Source organism: Psammomys obesus, unplaced genomic scaffold (assembly GCF_907164565.1).
Source record: "Psammomys obesus unplaced genomic scaffold, mPsaObe1.curated_primary_1811, whole genome shotgun sequence".
NCBI lineage: Eukaryota > Metazoa > Chordata > Mammalia > Rodentia > Muridae > Psammomys > Psammomys obesus.
Window position 1 is genome coordinate 7,643,390 of NW_026585987.1, and position 20,061 is coordinate 7,663,450.

General features: G+C 39.2%; 1 protein-coding gene across 1 annotated transcript in view; it reads right to left on the bottom strand.

Moving 5' to 3' along the window:
- The window catches only part of Nup155 (nucleoporin 155), a 61,468-nt gene extending 42,497 nt beyond the window's left edge, over nucleotides 1–18,971 (bottom strand). The window contains exons 1-12 of the mRNA XM_055601099.1: nucleotides 18,705–18,971; nucleotides 16,079–16,216; nucleotides 15,149–15,245; nucleotides 13,098–13,168; nucleotides 12,263–12,355; nucleotides 10,380–10,546; nucleotides 9,593–9,698; nucleotides 8,557–8,630; nucleotides 7,827–7,918; nucleotides 5,018–5,115; nucleotides 4,206–4,358; nucleotides 231–331 (exon numbers count right to left, since the gene is read on the bottom strand). Of these exons, the coding sequence (XP_055457074.1) occupies nucleotides 231–331; nucleotides 4,206–4,358; nucleotides 5,018–5,115; nucleotides 7,827–7,918; nucleotides 8,557–8,630; nucleotides 9,593–9,698; nucleotides 10,380–10,546; nucleotides 12,263–12,355; nucleotides 13,098–13,168; nucleotides 15,149–15,245; nucleotides 16,079–16,216; nucleotides 18,705–18,861 (1,347 nt within the window). The 5' untranslated portion in view covers nucleotides 18,862–18,971. The remainder of the gene's footprint in view (nucleotides 1–230; nucleotides 332–4,205; nucleotides 4,359–5,017; nucleotides 5,116–7,826; nucleotides 7,919–8,556; nucleotides 8,631–9,592; nucleotides 9,699–10,379; nucleotides 10,547–12,262; nucleotides 12,356–13,097; nucleotides 13,169–15,148; nucleotides 15,246–16,078; nucleotides 16,217–18,704) is intronic.
- Between the last annotated feature and the right edge of the window lie 1,090 nt (nucleotides 18,972–20,061).

Here is a 20,061-nt window from a genome sequence, read left to right on the forward strand (position 1 = left end):
CAGCTGCAGAGGACCCTACGCCCTCTTCTAACCTCCAGGGATGCCATGCATGCACGTAAGTGTCCATACACACATGCAGGAAAAACACTGATACCCATTAAACTTAAAAACCTAAAAAAATTTAAAAATTTCTTTCTGAAAAAAATGTTTTTTGTACACAGTTCTCATGTTTGTGTCTGTTGAGCCCAGAACCATACACAAGACATACTAGAAGTCTCTAAACAACTAACCTGAGTTTCCATCATTGGCTTTTGGAAAGGAAATGTATCATGGTTGACACACCATAAAATGTCATTATCTTCATTTTCAGAGGCTGTCATCAGTAAAATTCCTAAAAGTTAAACACACACAATATTATACATGAAGCTAAGCAATCTACATTCCTAATAAAATCAATAATACATACAACTTATACAATGGCAGAAACAATCTAACATGGGAAGAATAGGATTTTGTTCTTAAATAAACTGTGATCGAAAAAATCAGGTATCTAGCTAAGAATGTTTACAAATAAATTGAACATTTATTTTTTTCACATTTTTCTATTTCTGAAGTTAGAATATATTTTGTAATTGATGGATTTATCCATTTCCATTAGTAACTTAAAAAGATTATTCAGTATATAAAATTTTTTCTTAAAGTCAGTATCTTCTCAGTCAGTGAAATAGTCAGTGATTTAATGCATCATGACTAAAACACACACAAAGGCACCAGTGTATATTCTCCTATGCTTGATTCAAGCTCCTCTACCTAAATTGACCCCTTATCACTGACTTTAGTGACATTCATCTTGTGTCCTTTTTTGTAGGTCATGACTATATATAGGTAATAAAATATACAGTGCCAGTAGTTTAAATTCCAGGGCTGAAGATACAGGACAGAGGTTAAGAGTGCTGGCTATTCTGTTGCAGAGAACCTGGGTTCTATTCCCAGCACCCACATGGCAGCTCACAACCATAGGGAACTTTAGTTCCAGAGGATCTGATGACCTCTTCTAGTCTTCATGGGCAATAGGCATGCATGTGATGCCCAGACATACATGCAAGCCAAACACCAATACATATAAAGTAAAAATCTGTTAAAAAAAAAAAAAAAAAGAGAGCCTGCAGGATTTATTGCATTGTATACACAATGAGAACACTACCATTTTTTTCCTGAATATCTTTTGTAGATTTAAAACTTAACTCTAGTGCTGTGGTTGTGAGGAACACAGAAATTTAACTTTATTTGTAATTGCCTCAAAGAGAATATAAATATTATGAATTAAAAAAGAAGCCAAATCCTATTATACAGGAGGTAGAGGCAGGCAGATCTCTGTAAGTTTGAAGTCAGCATGGTCTACAAAGAGTTCCAGGAAAGCAAAAGCTACACAAAGAAACTCTGTCTTGAAAAACAAAAACAAAAACAAAAACAAACCAGAAGCCAATTTAAACCGTTGGAAGAATGACATAAACTTTAAAAGAGACAACTCAAAAATTAAGAGCATCAAGAGCTTGTACTGATTTTCAGAGGGTCTGAGTTCAGTTCCTAACACCCTATATAACTCCAACTTCAGGGGAATTTGAGGTCTCTGGTTTGGGAGTGTATTGGCGCACACGCCTGAAAAAACATACTTAAAAGTACATCTTCAAAAGGAAAACAAAGGGTGTGGTGGTATATGACTGTCATCTTCATCCTCAGGAGGGTTATGATTTCAAGGTTAGCCAGGTCTATATAATGAGACCTTGTTACAAACAAAACAAACAACCTACTGAAAACCAACAGTAATTAAGCTTAAGAGATATTCATCAACAGACAGAACTTAGTCCAGACAGCATATATCTATAGGCAATTTACTTGATGCAACGGCAGAAGCAGTAAAATAGAGAAAGATTAAAAAAAAAAAATGCTTGTAAAACAAGAAGATATCCAAAGCAAAAGAATGAGGTAAAACCCCATCCTGGAGGTTGAACATGCAGCTAGAAGCAGGCAGAGGGCTTGCTTGGCAGGTCCTGGGCTCTGGGTTTGACCTGTGATACCATTAGATGGATGGATGGATGGATGGATGGATGGATGGATGGATGGATGGATGGGTGGGTAGATAGATAGACGCCAACAAAGCCCCTTCTTTCCCTGATACATAAATGTTACTAACAAAGCTGGAAAGATGCCTCATAAAGGAAAGGTCTTGTAAGCAAGACTGATGGCTGGAATTTGACTCTAGAACCTACTTGGGGGAAGGAACTCCTAGGTTTTGTCCCCTAACTTCCCCACATGGCAGACATGTGCCTACACACGTAGACCAACACAAAATAAAATTTAAATATTAGAAGGGGGGAAATCTACTAAATCTAACAGTAAAATGATAAAGCATATAGAGGATATTCAGATAAAAAGATAATCCACAGATGACAAAAATATCAGCAGATCACTTATCTGGATAAGGGACTTGTGTGGAGAATGTACAATTAACTCTCAATTCAATAAAAAAAAAATACAAAAATATAGGTTCAGAACATTTTTTTTTTTTTTTTTTTTTTTTTTTTTTTTTGCAAAGGAGAAAGGTAAATGGCTGAGAAGCACCTGGAAAGCTGCTTAACATCTTTAGCTGAAGAGATGGCTCAGAGGTTAAGAGCCATTGGCTGTTCTTCCAAAGGTCCTGAGCTCAACTCCCGGCAACCACATGGTGGCTTGTAATCATCTATAATGTGATCTGGTGCCCTCTTCTGGCATGTAGGCATACATTCAGGCAGAATACTGTATAAATCAATCAACCAACCAACCAATCAATCTTTAAATAAAAAAGCATTTAAAAAAAAAAAGAAAACTAGCCACAGAAAAAAAGCCACACTAAAATGGAAGTAAAACAGAAGCAAGTATTGGCAAGAATGTAGCCACTGTGGGTATACCCTTACAAAATAGGCAAGAATGTAAACATCCTAGTTGCTTTGAAAGACAGTCTGAGAGCTACTCATAGGCAAATCAAAATGACCACACGATCTACCAATTTCAATCCCAAAGCAAAGAAAACTGATGTCCTTGTAAAAGCCAGTATGGAAACCATTCATAATACAAAGAAACCATACAAATGAATGATTTCCAAAATTAAACATTACTTGGCAATGAAGGAGGATGCACGCAAGGTAAAGGAGCTCCTGTCTGTAATCCCAGCACCAGGCAAGCTGAGGCAAGACTTGCAATTTTGAGGCCAATCTGGGCTATGTAGTTCCTGGTCTATAGAATGAAACCCTGCTTCAAAACAAAACAGGGGCCAGAGAGCTAGCTTAGCAGGTAAAGGCACTTGCTGTCAGTCTGATAACCTGGTTTGATTTCTGGTGTGTACCTGGTGGAATGAGAGAGCCCCTTACCTCAATTATGCTCTCATGCCAACAAACAGACCGGGGCGCATGGGTACCCCACTTTCACATACATACATATATACATATATTTTTTTTTAATGGGAGAGAAAGTACTAATATCCATTATACCATCATTAACCTGAAAGCACTGTGTTTTAATGCAACTCAATGCAAGTCATATATTCATTACTTATAAAATGTCGAAATGGACAAATTATTTAAAAAGGTCAAACATTTTCCAGAGCTAGAACAGAAAAAAAGACATGACCTTTTTTTGGGGGTAAGGAAAATATTTTCAACTTGGACAGTGGTGATCACTCTATAACTATAAATTAACACCCACCGATTTTTATACCTTAGAAGGTTAAATTTTGATGAGAAATGTCAATAAAGTTATAATTTTAAAAGTATTATGATGATATACAGTATTATTTATTTGAAAAAAAATTCTTCTTGCAAAAGAAAATTAAGTTTGGGTATTGAACAAGAACATGTTGAAAAAGCCTGGCATGGCAGCACACATCTTTAATCCCAGCACCTGGAGGGCAGACACAGGCAGATCTCTCTAAGTTCAAGACCAGCCTGGTCTACAGAGAGGTCCGGGGGAGGGAATGGTGCTCAGAGAGATGGCTCAGCAGTTAAGAGCACTTGTTGCTCTTGCAGAGAACCTGGGTTCAATTCTCAGTGCATATGTGGCAGCTCAAAGTCGCCTGTAAAAACTACAATTCCAGGAGATCTGATGCACGCTTCTCACCTCCAGTGACACCAGACATGCTCATGGTGTGCAGACATACATAAGCAAAACACTCATACACATTAGAAAATAAAACAGTTTAATTTTAAATCTTACAGCATTTCAGAACCTACCTTTACTATAAAGAGCTTTATGTACTTTCGAAGGCTTTTCGACTGTTGAAGATGCTGAGAATCCAGGAGGTAACCGGACATGAACCAGCGTCAGCGTATTGGGCCGAGCTAATGGCTGTCTAAATGGGCAAGTGCTGAAATACAACCTCACACCTGAAGAAGAGGTAAAAATATGCATTCATAAGAAAAAGGAAGGACCTGAAGAATACATATAGTGAGGACATCCACACACACAGACTTCTGGAAAAGTACACACTACTTTCCTTATTGGCCTAAAATGATAGATCAGCTTACCTCCCCTTGAGGGGCGGTCAGCCTTACCAGGCCGCAGAGGAAGACAATGCAGCCAGTCCTGATGAGACCTGATAGACTAGGGTCAGAGAGAAGGAGAGGAGACCTCCCCTATCAGTGGACTGGGGGAGGGGAATAAGAGGAGCTGAGGGAGGGGACAAGAGAGGGGGCTACAGCTGGGATAAAAAGTGAATAAATTATAGTTAAAAAAAGCTACATCGGCAATTTAAACAAAATTCTACAAATGTAATGTGCTGAGCAGTGACTCAATACATTTCTGTAGTGAGAGCTTGTGACAAGCCAAGGAAACTTATGTCTTGTCTCAGTTAAGGCTGTTTGCAGGTCAGGCTATACATCACAATGTGTAGAGAAAACAGCATCTCCTATTAAAGAAACAAACCTCATTTTATGAATTCTCAACATAGCTGAAGGAGTGAAAACATTCCTGACCATAAATTTCCAATCGAAGTTATCATCAAAATTTGTGTAAACCAATAGCAGATCAGATATGAAAAACATACCTGCGTGAGTGACAGCCAGTAACTGACAATCCAGTGATTCAGAGTTTTCAATTACTGCTATCTGAACAATTGGCTTAAAAACAGAACGATCAATAGTCCTATAAGAAACAAAAAATAAAGTTTATTTTTAATTTATAAAAAGTCAACACAGAGGCAGGTGTGGTGTACGCCTCTAATCCAGACTGGATCATGTAGTGAGCCCCAGGATGGCCAGACAGAGAGGCCCTGTCTCAATATATAAATAAGATTAATTCCTTAGAAATTAACATAGTAGCAGCAGGAAGCAGCAAAACTTGAGTATATGTGTAATTTTAAGACCAGCCCTCTTTATAAATCACTAAAAGGACCATTTAAAAAAGATTAAAACCAAAGAGCTAAAGCGTTCTCAAGGCATTAAATTACCCAAGTAGCAATTTACTACTGATTAAAAGGGAGAAAATAAACCTCTGTCACTGAGACATTAATAATGCAGAGGACTGCCAGTGGGGAAAGTGACATGAAGTGCCTCCAGATGCAGTGATAGAGAGAGTAGTGAGAGCCGGGTGTGGTGGTACATACTTACAGTCCCAGTGCTTGGGAAGCAGAGACAGGAGGATCAGGAATTCAAGATCAGCCTGGAATACATTAAACTCTTGTTTAAGTAAACAAAACTAAACATTACTAGGAATCTAATTATAGATCAGAAAACAAATTGAGAGATTAGAATATTTTATACATAACTTCTGTACCTTCCTCCCAAATGTCAACATAATGAAAAATAAAACACAATGAATGAGAAGGGTATTCTGTATTAAAGAGTAACAACATAATTCTAATTGTAGACTTTTAAAGGAAAAAGCCATAATAATTTTAGAGTTGTACTGGCTTTAGCAACTCATTTAATCAGGCTGGAATCATGAGAATCATATGGCTGCTGTACATGATGACATGCAAACTCATAAAGAGTTCTATGCTTTTTTTCTTTAAGAGGAGGAACCATACTTTATCAGACAAATCAGAATGTAAGTCAAAAACAATAGAAAAATAGTCAAAACTTTAATACTGGCAAATTAAATATTCACTATGTAATTACGTAGTTATAATAGCCCGACTTCCTCTCTCCCACCCCTCCCTTCTTTATCATTAACTTTGTCTTGAAGAGGATTTTACTATGTAGTCCTGGCTGGCCTATGTATGCCTTTTGAGCTCTACTTGCTCGCTTGCTAATTTTCTGAAATGTGATCACTGTGGAAAGGCATGATACCTGCATTTTACTTATAAATGGCTTGGCTAATAAGGAAGGTTACACAAGAGGAAAATATTAGCAATTGGGAAATTTAAATAGATCACCTAAATTATAATTGGTCATTTTGGACCAAGTACATACGTAGGCCTTTTATCAATTTATATAAAGGTTTATCTCTTGTTCATTCTAATAGTTTTGAGCAGCTAGAGAGATGGCTCAGAGGTTAAAAGCACTGGCTGCTCTTCCAGAGGTCCTGAGTTCAATTCTTAGCAACCACATGGTAGCTCACAACCACCTAGAATGATATCTGTATACAATGTAAATAAATCTTAAAAAAAAAAAAAAAAGTTTTAGACAGAGTTTCCAAACAGTGTAGCACAAGCTCGCAAAAAGTTATTATTTTCCTGCCACAGCCACCAGGCTCTAGGACTAGATATGGACCACTATTTCCAGTTCAGTATAGCTCGTTTGTTGTTTCTTGAGACAAGGTTTCTCCGTAGCCCTGGCTATCCTGGAACTCTCTTTGTAGACCAGGCTGGCCTCAGAACTCAAAGAAATCCACCTGCCTCTGTCTTCCAAGTGCTACGACTAAAAGCAAGCTCCATCACCATCCTGTCAATACATCACTTTTTAACATGCTGTTCGTTTTCTTATAGATTTGGAAAGTTTTCCAGAAGACAGATTAAAAAACAATGGAGATCTTGTCTAATGGTTTGCACTTAGAATATACATTTTTGTAACTGGTAAGCCGGTAGAAAGCTGAAGTTTTGTTATACAGACAATCTAAATTGAAAAGTTGAGAATTCTATTATAAAGTGAGGAGAATGTTTGCAGATCATTAAGAAATTTAGAAAAAGCTTGCAACAATCAGTTTCAGAGTCTGATACAAAATTTCTTAGATTTCAGGATGGGTTCTAGCTCCTTAAGAGGAAAAAAAAGGTCATTATATGTTTTAGTTTCTGTTTGTCATGAATTAAATGAGAATCTTACAGCTATGAAATTCTAACATGTACTACCTAGGCCTGTTGGAAGGCAAGAATAGCTGACCTGCATTATCTTTCACCTACATCTCAAAGAACTGGAGCTTAAAGTTGCAAGGAAAAACGTTGGAGGTCTGGATACATGGTAGGAAGCTTGCAAATTCTGTGGGAGAACTTGGGTTTGATGCTCAGCACCTTTGGACAAAAAAGTCTAAGAGTGTGAAACCCAACAAGCTATACTTCACTCAGTAAGACATACCACCTTATGTTTCACATAAACATGAGAACAGTCTGTAGTTACAAGGTTTCAAACAATACTTACTGTGATGTTCCTTAATCATTCCTAATCTTTTTTTCTCACTTATTTATTTTATTCAGTTTACATCCTCGTAGCCCCTTTCCTCCTCCCCTCCTAGGCTCACCTTCTCTTCCTTCCCCCATTCATAATCTTAGAGAAGTTTGGAGGCATAATTTAATCTTAGTCCATATAATGTATCTATGCTACAGTATTTATATAGGGTATATAAGAGATTTATATATATATATATAGCATGAACAGTACAAATGTCTGCAAATGAATTGCTGACAATAAAGTACACATTACCTAGCAATGTTTCCAGCAGCAGAGACAATGGCATTCTGTGACACTGAGGCAACTCGACTCATGCCCTGTCCATCATGGCCCAAATCATAAACCTGTGAATAAAAAAATGCTCTCCTTTAGACACAGCTACATAGCATACACATTATATTAAAATTAACTTGTTATCTTAAAGAATACTTAATATGGTACTTACCGAAGTTTAAAATGTTTGAAATCTCACCAAAACAAACAAACAAACAAACAAACCTAAGAAAAGGTTTGAGGGGTTTACTTGAAAAAGCACATAGCTGAAGTCAGGTATGGTTGATTACACACCAGTAACGCCAGACACTTGGGAGGTAGAGGCAGGCGAAGAGTTCAAGGTCATCCTTGGCTATAGAGCAAGCTTAGGGTCAATCTGAGGTAATATGAAAACTTTTCTCAAACAACAACAACAAAATCACAGTTCACAGGAAGTGCGAATGACTAAATCATCCTTAGAAAACAGATATGTAAGCAGGTCCTGGCTAAAGACACTGGCCACTATAAGTCTGACAACCTGAGTGCCAGCTCTAGATCCTGCAGCAGAAAGGAAGGACTGACTCTAAAGTTACCCTCTACCTCCACATGTGGGCTGCGTCACACAGGTGTGCATATGCACGAGTATACACAAACAAATAAATGTAAAAACCTAAAATATAACACAGGGATACTCTTCTACTCTTAAATGGTAACAAATATGCATATTTACCTGTATTACTCCTTTTTCTGATCGTGTATACAAAATATTTCTGGAATTATCAATTTCAATTTGAACAATAGGATCTAAAAGTAAACAAAAGAAGAAAATCAACCCTACAGATTGCCAGTTGAACACAGGCTCCATTCATAACATCTTAAAACTTGTGGAGTAGGATTTGCCTTCAGGGTCTTTCTACTCCTGCTTGGTTGTTATAGTCTACAATATTTGCATAAGAAGATTTAGGAACATTTAAGTTAGACAAAGATGTCAAATACTGACGGAGCATCACAAATAACTTACACTGTCAGGCAAGGTACTGGATGGCACTCCCAAGCAATCCTAGCTCTTAGCAGGCTATGGCACAAGGACAGAGTCTGAGAAATAGAGAGTTACCAAGCCAGGCTGGGCCGTGGAGCAAAATTCTGTCTTAAAACAAAAACAACTTATTCTGTCATCTAGAATTCTAAGTTCTTTAAAATTTTGTTTTTGAGAGTCTCACCATGTAGTTCTAGCTGGCCTCAAGCTTGCTGTGCAGCCGAGGCTGACCCTTGGATGCACAAAAATTAACCTGTTCCTGCACCTGAAGTACTGAGATTACAGGTATGCACCAGGATGCCCAGTTTAATCCTGCTGCTTGTTTCCAAGTTCATTAAATCTCAGGGATATAACTGGGACTTTACTCTTGACCATTTATCACTATGTAAATCTTTCTTGCTCTTACTTATGTATGTATAGAGACAGACAGACAGACAGACAGACACACACACACACACACACACACAAACCCTTTAAACCAAAGAGAAAAGCTGTTTTGGACACATGATCCAGGAATGAGGCTAAATTTTTAGGAAATAACTAACTTGAGAATAAAATCAATTTTCTTCTGTTTTATAATACCTCTGGTCTTTAAGAGACTTCACAGACATGTAACAAATGCAATTTAATGTAACAAGTATTTCACTTAAGAAAATTCGGAAAATTTCTGAAAAGAGTTAAGTCTAGAAGTACCAAAAATTGTTTTATTTGTCCAATGTTTCCTACTTACCATCCTCTGAGAATGTGAATTGCAACAAAGAAGGAACAAGGAAGGAAAGTGAGCTCTTTGAGTGGTTTATCTTCCTACATCTCTGACTGAACCAGCCTGCTTCTGCCTGGAAGGAAAAGCAACACAAGACTTGTAATGCCATAGAACACAATGACTGCATCCATGCTCACTAAAACCTGTAAGTCTCCATGATTCACCAGTGATTGTAAATACAATGAAACATGCGTCTCGAAATTACCCACTGAGTTTTATTCTGTAATTAAAAATATGTATTAAATACAACAAATAACTTACAAGACACATTATTCAATGAAAAGCCAATGGTAAAAATAAGCAATAGTAACCTAAGGACATATATTTGCGAGAGTATCCTGCTTGCTTGTACATACACACAAACATATGTACACAGATATTTATAGACACGTGTTTATAAGTACACATATACCAATGTAAGTATCATGCTTTAAAAAGACACACAGGGATCAGATTATCAGGGTGATTATCAGAAATGGACGCAGTGGCTCAGACACAGTGCTTGTCTAACACCTGTAACGCTCTGAGCAGAGTTCCAGAAAGCTGACATCTGCCCCACCCAGAAAAGAGGCTTCTACCTAGGAGAGGGAGGACTGGGTCTTATGGGTGTGCAGTAGTGACTGAAGACTATACTTCAGTTTATACTTCAATACTTCCCTTAATAATAATACATACTATGCAGTTAAAAAATTTAAAATAAGCTTTTTCCTGCTGGGCAAAAGAAAAAAAAAAGTTTGTAATTGTTAAGACTTACTTGGTATGCTACTTCATACAAACAGCCGTCCTTTCCAGCCATAAAAATTCTGCCGTTATCCGTGGAGGTGATTGTTAAAAGATATGTGTTGTCAGTGGGAAGAGAGTACAAAGGATCTGGAAGCAACTGCATCCCACCAAACATGCTGTCATTGAGAATGCCAGAACCTGTGTGTTACAACAAGAAAAACCACAGAAGAAATTTTAAAATAATCTTCACATTATCTTCAGAACAGATAATTTTATTGAATTCGTACTAAAATATCCCAGATGTCTATCATATAGTTTTTAAAATTACCATAAAAGCTTGTGGAGCCAGAGAGGCAGAGGTAAGTGGATTTCTGGGAGTTTGAGGCCAGCCTGGTCTACAAAATATATCCAGAACAGCAAATGCAACACAGAGAAATGTTGCAGGATATGTGATCCCATTGTGAACCCCAAGACTGTGAACTATAAAACCCTGTTTATTGGGCTGGAGAGATGGCTCAGAGGTTAAGCACACTGGTTACTCTTCCAGACGTCCTGAGCAGATGTCCTGAGTTCAATTCTCAAGCACATTCTGATTCACAACCATTTAAAAATGAGATCTGGTGCCCTCTTCTGACCTGCTGGCAGAATTCCATAAACATAATAAATCAATCTTAAAAACCAAAACCAAAAAAACAAACCCTGTTTATTGTTTGGTAGTTGAGCGGTAACACACACTTTTTGTCCAAGAGGTGATTATATACAGGTAATTATGGTGTGGTTCAGCCATCCCTAGGACACACCTTTAATATAAGAGCTTACTCTACACAGAATTTAATAAAGCTAACCTAGGTCAAGAGGAAGAGCAAGAAACCAGCTGACAGGGATTAAAGAGTAGAAGGGACTTTGAGTTGAGGGATATTTAAAGCAGCATGCAGAAGAAGGGACTTTTTGAGCTGACTTTTTGGCTTTGGCTCTTTGGCTTCGGCCTTGGGTTTTTTGGTCATTTCCTCTTAGACTGTCAGCTCAGCTAGTGAGCCTTTTGGGTTTTTTTTCATGTGGACCTGAGCTGAGAAGGAAGGTCAGCTGGTGCTTTTGCTGCCTCTCTGAGCTACCAGGATTTCACCCCAATATCTGGCTCCTGAGTCTTTATTGGTAAAATTGAGCAGTTGGGATTTTCATTTTTTAAAAATAATTTATTTAATTTTATTTTATGTGCATTAATGTGAAGGTGTCAGATCCCTTGAAACTGGTGATAAAGACAGTTGTGCGCTACCATGTGGGTGCTGGAAATTGAACCCGGGTCCTTTCAAAGAGCAGACAGTGCTCTTAACCACTGAGCCATCTCTCCAGCCCTGGGCATTTTCACTTTTCAAAAGAACAGAAAAGTCCTGGCTGGGGTCGGAGGAGGGCGAGTTTTGGAAAGATGACTCAGACTCAGTCCTTAAAGAACACTTGATGTTCTTGTAGAGGACCTAGGCTCATTTCTCAGCACTCACACTGCTGTTCACAAACATCTGTAACTTAAGTTCTAGGGGATCTAATAGCATCTTCTGGCCTCATGCTTCAGCCACACACAATGCATATATATACATAATCAAAACATTCACACACATAAAATGAAAATATTTATTACAAAACAAAACAGAACAGTTCAAGACACTGGCCAGGGATGCGGTTTAAAAGTAAAGTGCTTGCATTCTACATGTAAGGCCCTGAACTCAATTCCCAGACACACACACACAGCCTCACTAAAGAGATCGGTAATCTACCTTAAACTGCATCAATGGTACACACATATATCACAGTAAAATATCAAGAAAAAAACAAACCCAACCTAGTGTAAAAATCATTATAATAATAATTTTCAACATACTGTTATTTTAAAAAACCTAACCCATGAGTGAGTTACCATACCTGTTTGTACGTTAGCATAGCTGAGTCCAAGAATTACTATATCCACAGGGGTTGCCAAAACCAACAGGTGTCTTACATGAGGCTGAAAGATGCCTACGGCAAAGCAGACAAAGGCTAATTATTTTATGAAACCAACACCTAGCATTTAGGCATGAATAAAATATAGTTTTACCATTAAAGTGAGCTCCTAATTAAACAGTGAAAAGTCCAAATCCAGGTCAGCAAATTCTGATGCTTAAATATTACTATATTAAAGCATTAAAGTTCAATAGAACAAAACTAACTTAAGAAATAATTGGTGCAACATTCAGTATCTTAAGTGTCATAACAGATTAGTTTTGGTTTACTGAGCTATAAGCATTTGCATTTATATACCCATATTTATAAGAACACTAAAAGATAAAAGCAATCCATGAGTCAGTGAAACGTAGCAAACACATGCAGTGCGAACATCAGCTAGCCATACAGAAGGAGGAAATTGTGGGGAGTGTTTGAGGTAGCCAAGGTGGCCTAAATATTGTGATTTAGCTGAAGGTGACCTTCAACTGCTCTTCCTCCCTCCACCTCCCCAGTGCTGGCATTACAGGCATGTGCTGCGACACCTGGCTGGATGGTAAATTCAAGTACCCAACATGGATGATGTGTGAAGACACATCCTAAAGGGAGCAAGCTGCACAAAAAAATGACAAATACTACTGGAAAAAAACTTATACAGATAAAAGAAGAGTGGTTGTAGCCAGGTGTTAGAAGGAAGAATAGAAGCTTTTCTGAGTGAGCCCTAAAACATTTAGAGACTGGATAGTCACAATCTCATTCTGACAGTTTTACTTCTTACCAGCTTTTGGTTTCACAAGCCCCACAGCAAGAATTGTCTCGCTGAGTCCATCAAAATAAGCAAGGTCACCTCTGCTCAAAAGTAAAGAAAACTGTTTACATATATAAATACATTAAATCTTATTTACAATGCTCTTTATTAGTTGAATAAATTTCAATACAGAGTACAGTAAAAACCATAAAATAGCAAACAAAACCAGTGAAGGACTAAGACCAGGCATACAGTCCTTTCTAAAAATAAGCTAGAGAAGCAGGGAAAGGTATACTACATCCTAAAAAACTGTCCACAAAACTACAAGCACTGACTATCAAGTCAACACCAATCTTCTGCTGAGACAGGGAAGGAGTATGGAGGATTCTCTGGGAAGGAGCTCAGAAAATGCTCCAGTGGTTTAATCTGCATACCCATGTATGGAAATTCAAAAGAAATCCAGAAACATATGCTACTTAACTATACCAACTAACAAATCCAAGATCAGCTTAACTTGTGCCAAAAAAAGCCAATTTTTTCCCACAATAAAAGCCTACCCACTGTTCCCTAGCCAAAGGAGAATAACAACAATAATAGTAATAACAAGTATTTGTTAAATGAACGCTTGTTAGATTTGAAAAGTAAAAATGTCACTCACTAATGTAAAGAATTTTTAGGACAATTACAGATCACTGCTATGACTAAAACACTAATGGAAACATCTAGTTAAATACAGTTTTAACTGCAAATAGCTTTTCTACAGAATTTCTGTTGTCATATGGTATCAATTTTGATGCAAATAAGTATTTTGAATGTGTTCATGTGCACATACATGTCTCCAATAGGAGCATTAGTTATTCAATGCCAGGGCAACAGCTGGCCTACGTGGGCCTTCTTAATGATGTTCCTATCTCAATAAGGTTGACACCGATGACTCAAAATAGGTAACTGAGTAACGGAAACATGAAATGGTAGTTAAACAAAACTTACTTGTAAAGGCCAAGACGTGTAATCAGATCAATATACTACTCTGTTTAAGAAATTCTGACTTTGGCTCTTATATATTCATATATTTAATTTACACACAAAGTCAAAAACCATGAAACCAAATTATCATTTCAATAATTATCAGATTCCTAGTCCATAGAAATGCAAGGAAAAAGAAGTCTCCTTAAAATGTCAAAAGCCCACCACCCGGACCCGCACGGTGGGGAGAGCTGACTCACGGAAGTTGTTCACAGACTGCCACACATACACTGCTGAACACACACCACACACCTAAACCCACGCTCCTCCAACCCCAGGGCACACCCAGCAATTAAAATATAATAAAAAATTTAAATGCCAAGCCATGGCTCAAAGATTCCAATGTATAATCTTTTCTACAGATTATAAACTTGGAATTTATGCCTTGTTCTTCAAGAGAAGTACTTGAGGATATAACGCAATGAGAATTTAACCCCTAGGACTGCAGACAAGCAAACCAACCAACAACAAAAACCAAGAGCAGTATATTGACTTGGGGAATGTGGCTCCATAGAGTGCTTGCCATGAGGAGCTCCTGCAGTACTTAAACCAAGAACACTGCTCGAGAAATTGTTAGAATTCCCAGTGTCTGTATGTGTGCGCATCGGTGTGCTTGCGTGTGTACATGTGTAGAAGCCAGAGGCTAGTCAATGACGGGTGTCTTCTTTTACTCTCTACCTTGTTTTCTGAGACAATTTATCTCACTGAACCAGCAGTTCACTGTTTCAGGTAGACCAGGTAGCTAGCAGGATGTCAGCATTTGCCTGCCTCTGCCCCTCAAGTGCTGGGGCTACATGTGGACTGTCACGCCTGGCCTTTCTGAGTGTCAAGGATGTGAAGTAGGCTCTCTTGTTTGTATAGCAAGCATTTTAGCCACTGAGGTATCTCCCTAGCCCCAAAGTCCACAGTTCAATGCCCCCAGATGATTGGTAAACACACTGGGAAACAATGACCCAGAGACAGATAAAGGTAAAATCAGACAACTTCTGACAGGTGGAACACGAGTTGCAACAAGCAGTAAAGGTTAGAATTCCACACCAGCCTTCCTTACATACCCATCTTCATAGTTCCACATGAATATGTCACTGTCAATCGTAAGCCAAGCTCTGCTGATAGGAGGAAAAACACCCATCATGCAGTTACACTGCATATCTGAGGAAGTGTGAATGTAAGGCAAAAGGAATGCTGGGAATGGAAATATAATCTGCAAAGCAGCCAGTGCTCTTAACAGTTGAATCATTTCTAGCAGTTTCTCTATTCTTTTCATTTGTTTCTTTTTTCTTTCTTTTCCTTTTTTTTGGATACGGTCTCACTATGTAACGTGGTGCTAATGTAGACCACGCTGACCTTGAACTCACAAAGATCAGCCTGCCTCTCACCTCTAAGAGCTAGGATTAAATGTGTACGCCAGCCTGCCAACTCCGGCTTACCTAGTCCTTAACAGAAAGCACACTACCCAGGCACTCTCATTTTTGAGATAAGAACTTACTACATCACCCAGCTTAGCTACCAGAGTGCCATAATCCTCTTGCCTCAACCTCCTGAATACTGGAATTACAGGTATATACCAGCATGCAATGCTGAACATTTTGGGGGAAGTGGGTAATGATTATGAACAGCTGGGCCTCAGGCATGCTAGTTAAATGTTCTACCACTAAAGTTTATATATGGCTCTGAAAAGAAAACTCTTTAAAAATTTTATAGACATTGTGTAAGCATAAGAATGATAACAATGAAACTAGGTAGTGGTCGCACATGACTTTAATCCCAGGATTCAGGGAGACAGAGGCAGATAGATCTCTGTGAGTTCAAGGCCAGCCTGGTATACTAAGTGAGTCCAGGACAGCCACGGCTATATAGAGAAACTCTACCTTGAAAAGTCAAACAAAACAAAACAAAACAAAACAAAAAAAAAAAGGAATTGTAATAATGAAAATGACTAATCTAATATTTATCAAATAGCTAAATATAAAGCAATAGGATACGTCCAAACTGTTCAACCAGCTCAGGTGGGAGAGGAACTCTTCGGATAGTGCTGATCTCTGGAAGGCTGGGCACTGACAGTAACCCGGGTCCTTGCAGAGGGTAATCCATATCGGACATTCCAGAGACAGTGGGACTGTCTAAAAAAAAAAAAAAAAAGGCATTTACATACAACAACATATCACTTATCAACCCAAGAATGGCAATTCAAGCTGCCCCGGGGCCCATGACTTCTCTGATATTATAAAGCAGAACTGAGAAATCTCACAGGATGGGTCAGTTACTGGTTTCAACCATGAGGGAGCGTTATCAAGACTGAGGTTGTAGCACAGCTAGCAGTTTCCTTGTCTTGCCTGCATTGAATCCCTGGCTGCGATTCCTAATCAGCATAAAATAGAGCATGGTGGCATACGCCTGTATGTCTGGCTCTTGGGATGTGAGCAGAAGGAACAAGAATTTAAGGCTTTCCTTGACTACAGTTAAAAAGCAGCCCCAGTTATATTAGATGCTGTCCTGAAAAAAACAAAACAAACTTCCAACCAAACAATCCATCCTTTTTTCCTTTAGATTTTCTCCTCCTGACCAACATGTCACATGCAAATATCAATAATGAAATGTATTATTGGGAGTCACTGGAGATCACAGACTGCTCTCAATAAAGGATTCTTATGTACTTTCTTTCTCTTGCTCCATGACCAAGAGCCTAGGGCTAGGAGTGGGCTGGTCTATGTGACTTGTCCTTTAGGGCATCAATCACTAGACCTGATGGTCAACCTAATTATTCCAGGTACTTTATCAGGCTCTAGTTCAGAATGCAAAGATCTTGGGGAAACTGATATTAAATACTGATTGCCATGGCTGAATCACAGGTAAGCCTGCCCAACATGGTTCATTCACAAAACTGTTCATGTCTGCACTGGGTTCTTTTTAAAAATAGATCTTAATCTTAAAATACAACTTTAACAGAATAATGCACATATGAAATGAAGTGGAAATATAAAAGGGATGAATAACTTCTTTGAAGATGAGAATGTGAATGGGCAAGAAAACTTTCAAAGATACTAAAGACTTTCTTTTTTGGGGGTGGGAGGAAAGAGGGAAGAAAGGGTCTCACTTTATAGTTCTGGCCAACCTGGAATTCACTAAGTAGACCACACTAATCTCAACTCAAGATCTTCCTGATTCTGTCTTCCAAGTGCTTAGATTAAAGGTGTGTTCCACCACGCCTGACTTAGAATCTTTCGATAAGAGTCTCCACAGAACTGGGAGGTAATGGCACACACATTTAGTCCTAGAACACAGGAGACAGAGGGAGGCAGACCTATGAGTTTGAGACCAGCCTAGCCTACTAAGTGAGTTTGAAGACAGCCAGGGCTACAGAGAGAAACCCTCTGGGATGGAGTGGGAGGAGAGTCTATTAGGCAGAGGAAAAAAATGTTAGAAGAGAAAGGGATTAGGTGAGGATGAAAGTATAGGTAAAGAGGTTACATATTTAGAAAGCATGGATTAATTTTTATCTTGCTTTCAAACCTAAGGACAAATTAAGATGATGGTGGCTAACAGGCTAAACAAAACAAGTTTTATAAGGTAAGCCCATTTGTTAGTAGCTGTCAAGTGCAAAGACTACCTTTGCTTCTGGTATTTCTTTTTCATTTTTCCAGACAGGGTTTCTCTGTGTAGCCTTGGCTGTCCTGGACTCACTTTGCAGACTAGCCTGGCCTCAAACTCACAGAGATCCTCCTGCCTCTGCCTCCCAAGTGCTAGGATTAAAGGTGTGTGCTACCACTGCCTGGTGGCTTCTAGTATTTCTGATTAAAAATCTCTCACTATATTTTTGTAAATCATTAGATATGTATTTTGGTCTACTTTACATCGATTATTCTGTTTAAATCACCTCCATTTTTATTTGCTCATTAAGTCTCATTTGTATGTTACACTTCTCTGCTGTTCTCCAACTTTCATCTCACAAGAAACACTTTGTAGCGACTAATGCAATCCCACAAACCTTTAGGTGGTTACAATTTTTACAAGTTAAGGCAAATACTTTCTAGTTATCTCCTCTGCTGACAGATATACTTTATTTCACCCTCCCTGTCAGGCAGCATTCTGACTCGTGTGTGTGTGTGTATATTTATATATTATATATATATTTATTTCATGGATATAATATAGGAAATATTTTTATGAAATATATATTTCATAAAGATATATTTCATATATATAACTAGTTAGTCCAAGCACTTACAAATGTACTAAATCTATACATAAGGCATGACTCTAATAGAGCATGGTAGATTTCCAAATTAACTCGTTTGCTTTTCTGATTGGCTGATAATCGATACAAGAAAAGTACAAAATGGAATCTGGATCAGAAGACTCTTTTTATTTGGACTTAATGAGACTGCTCTTACCTCTTTAAGTATCTACAATGAACAAAGTACAAACAAGAAAAAAATAAGCAATAAAAACGAAGAGGGGGTTGCTGTTCCTCAAAATTTCAGGAAATCGAGCCCTAATCTCTGAATGAATGCGCTCGCCGGCACCACTGTGGAGATAAGGACTAAGGCAGAGGAATCAGACTAGAATCCGCCAAAGGATAACAGAGCTCCCAATAGACCGATCACTCACTTGGGGCCGACACCATGAGCAGTTCAGAAAGGTCTGGGTACATGCGGTCTTCCTGCAACTGTCGGTCGATAAGCCTCCCCGCATTTTCCAAAGCTTCCTGCAGGGTGGCGGCCGACGTAGAGGCCACCATCGCCGAGCCCAGCATAGACAACGGCATGGCTACAGCAGAGGCCAGCACGCTACAAAAATACTCCAACCCCGAGGAGATCTGTGAGAAAAGCCAAGAGAATCCAAAACCGCTCCCTAGGTCGAGCGCGCCAAACGAAGGACCCGGCGCCGGGTCATGACGCACTTCCGGTTCGTCCTCCTGCGTCCTGGAAGATGCTGTTTCGGGGACGGAAAGAGGAAACGGTTGAGGGGGTTGGAGGGTGGGTAAGGAGGGAGGGAGGGGCCTGGAGTTGAGTTTTTAGTTTGCCTGGGGTAGGAAAGAGGGGTGGGGAAAGGAGAGGAGAGGAGACCTGAGGAGAAGGGCGGGGCAGGGTGGAAAGGGGAGGGGAAGAGGAACTCCCGAAGCGGGCGCAGGCTGGTGGGCGCTCGCGTCCGCTCTGGAGTAGTGACCAGCGCGTGCTGAACTTAGGCCCTCAGTCCCACCCCTGCGTTGGAATGCGGCGACAGCAGCTGTTTTATTTAAGAGGGCACACTGATGATTTCTTAGAAGTTAGTCTCTGGTTCTAGAAACAGGTTACCCGTGAGCCAGAAGTTCACAGCATTCCCAACAGCGGGGTGATTAAACTTAAGTAAATTTGTTATGTGGCTGTCATTGGCTTTGTGGCCAGTCACTGTGAAATTTTTTTGTGTTGGAGGTCAGCGTGGTGTGTTGTCTCCTGTAATACTCGTATATAGGAGGTGCGGGGCAAAAGTAAGATTACTGAGTTCACATGTTGAGTTGCAGACTAGCGTGGTACAGAATGTGATCCTGTCTCAAATAAAGCAAAACAAATCAGAGGGAGAAGAGAGGGGAAAGAAGGGAGAGAGAGTAGGAAGGGGGGAACAGAGAGAGATGATTGTGTGGTACCTGGTATTTATAAAGTGGAGGCAAGAGGGTAAGCAGTTGAAGAGCATCCTTGGCTGTGTTGCAAATTGTAATTTTAGGCCTAGATCATGAGGCCACCCATGAGACCCCACAAGCCCGATGCAAAACACACAAGGGTCTTTTATTCAAGCTCGAGCTTGGATCACAGTCCTTTCTGACACAGCAGGCTGGGAGAACGACCACCAGCTCCAAGGGAACAGGGTTTTTAAAGGGAAAAACCACAAAAAGGGACCTCCAAGCGTGGAGTTACATGACTGGACAAAGGGTAAAGGCATGAAATGCACTTTTACTTAGTTAACAGCACCTGGCCAAACCACAGAGAGG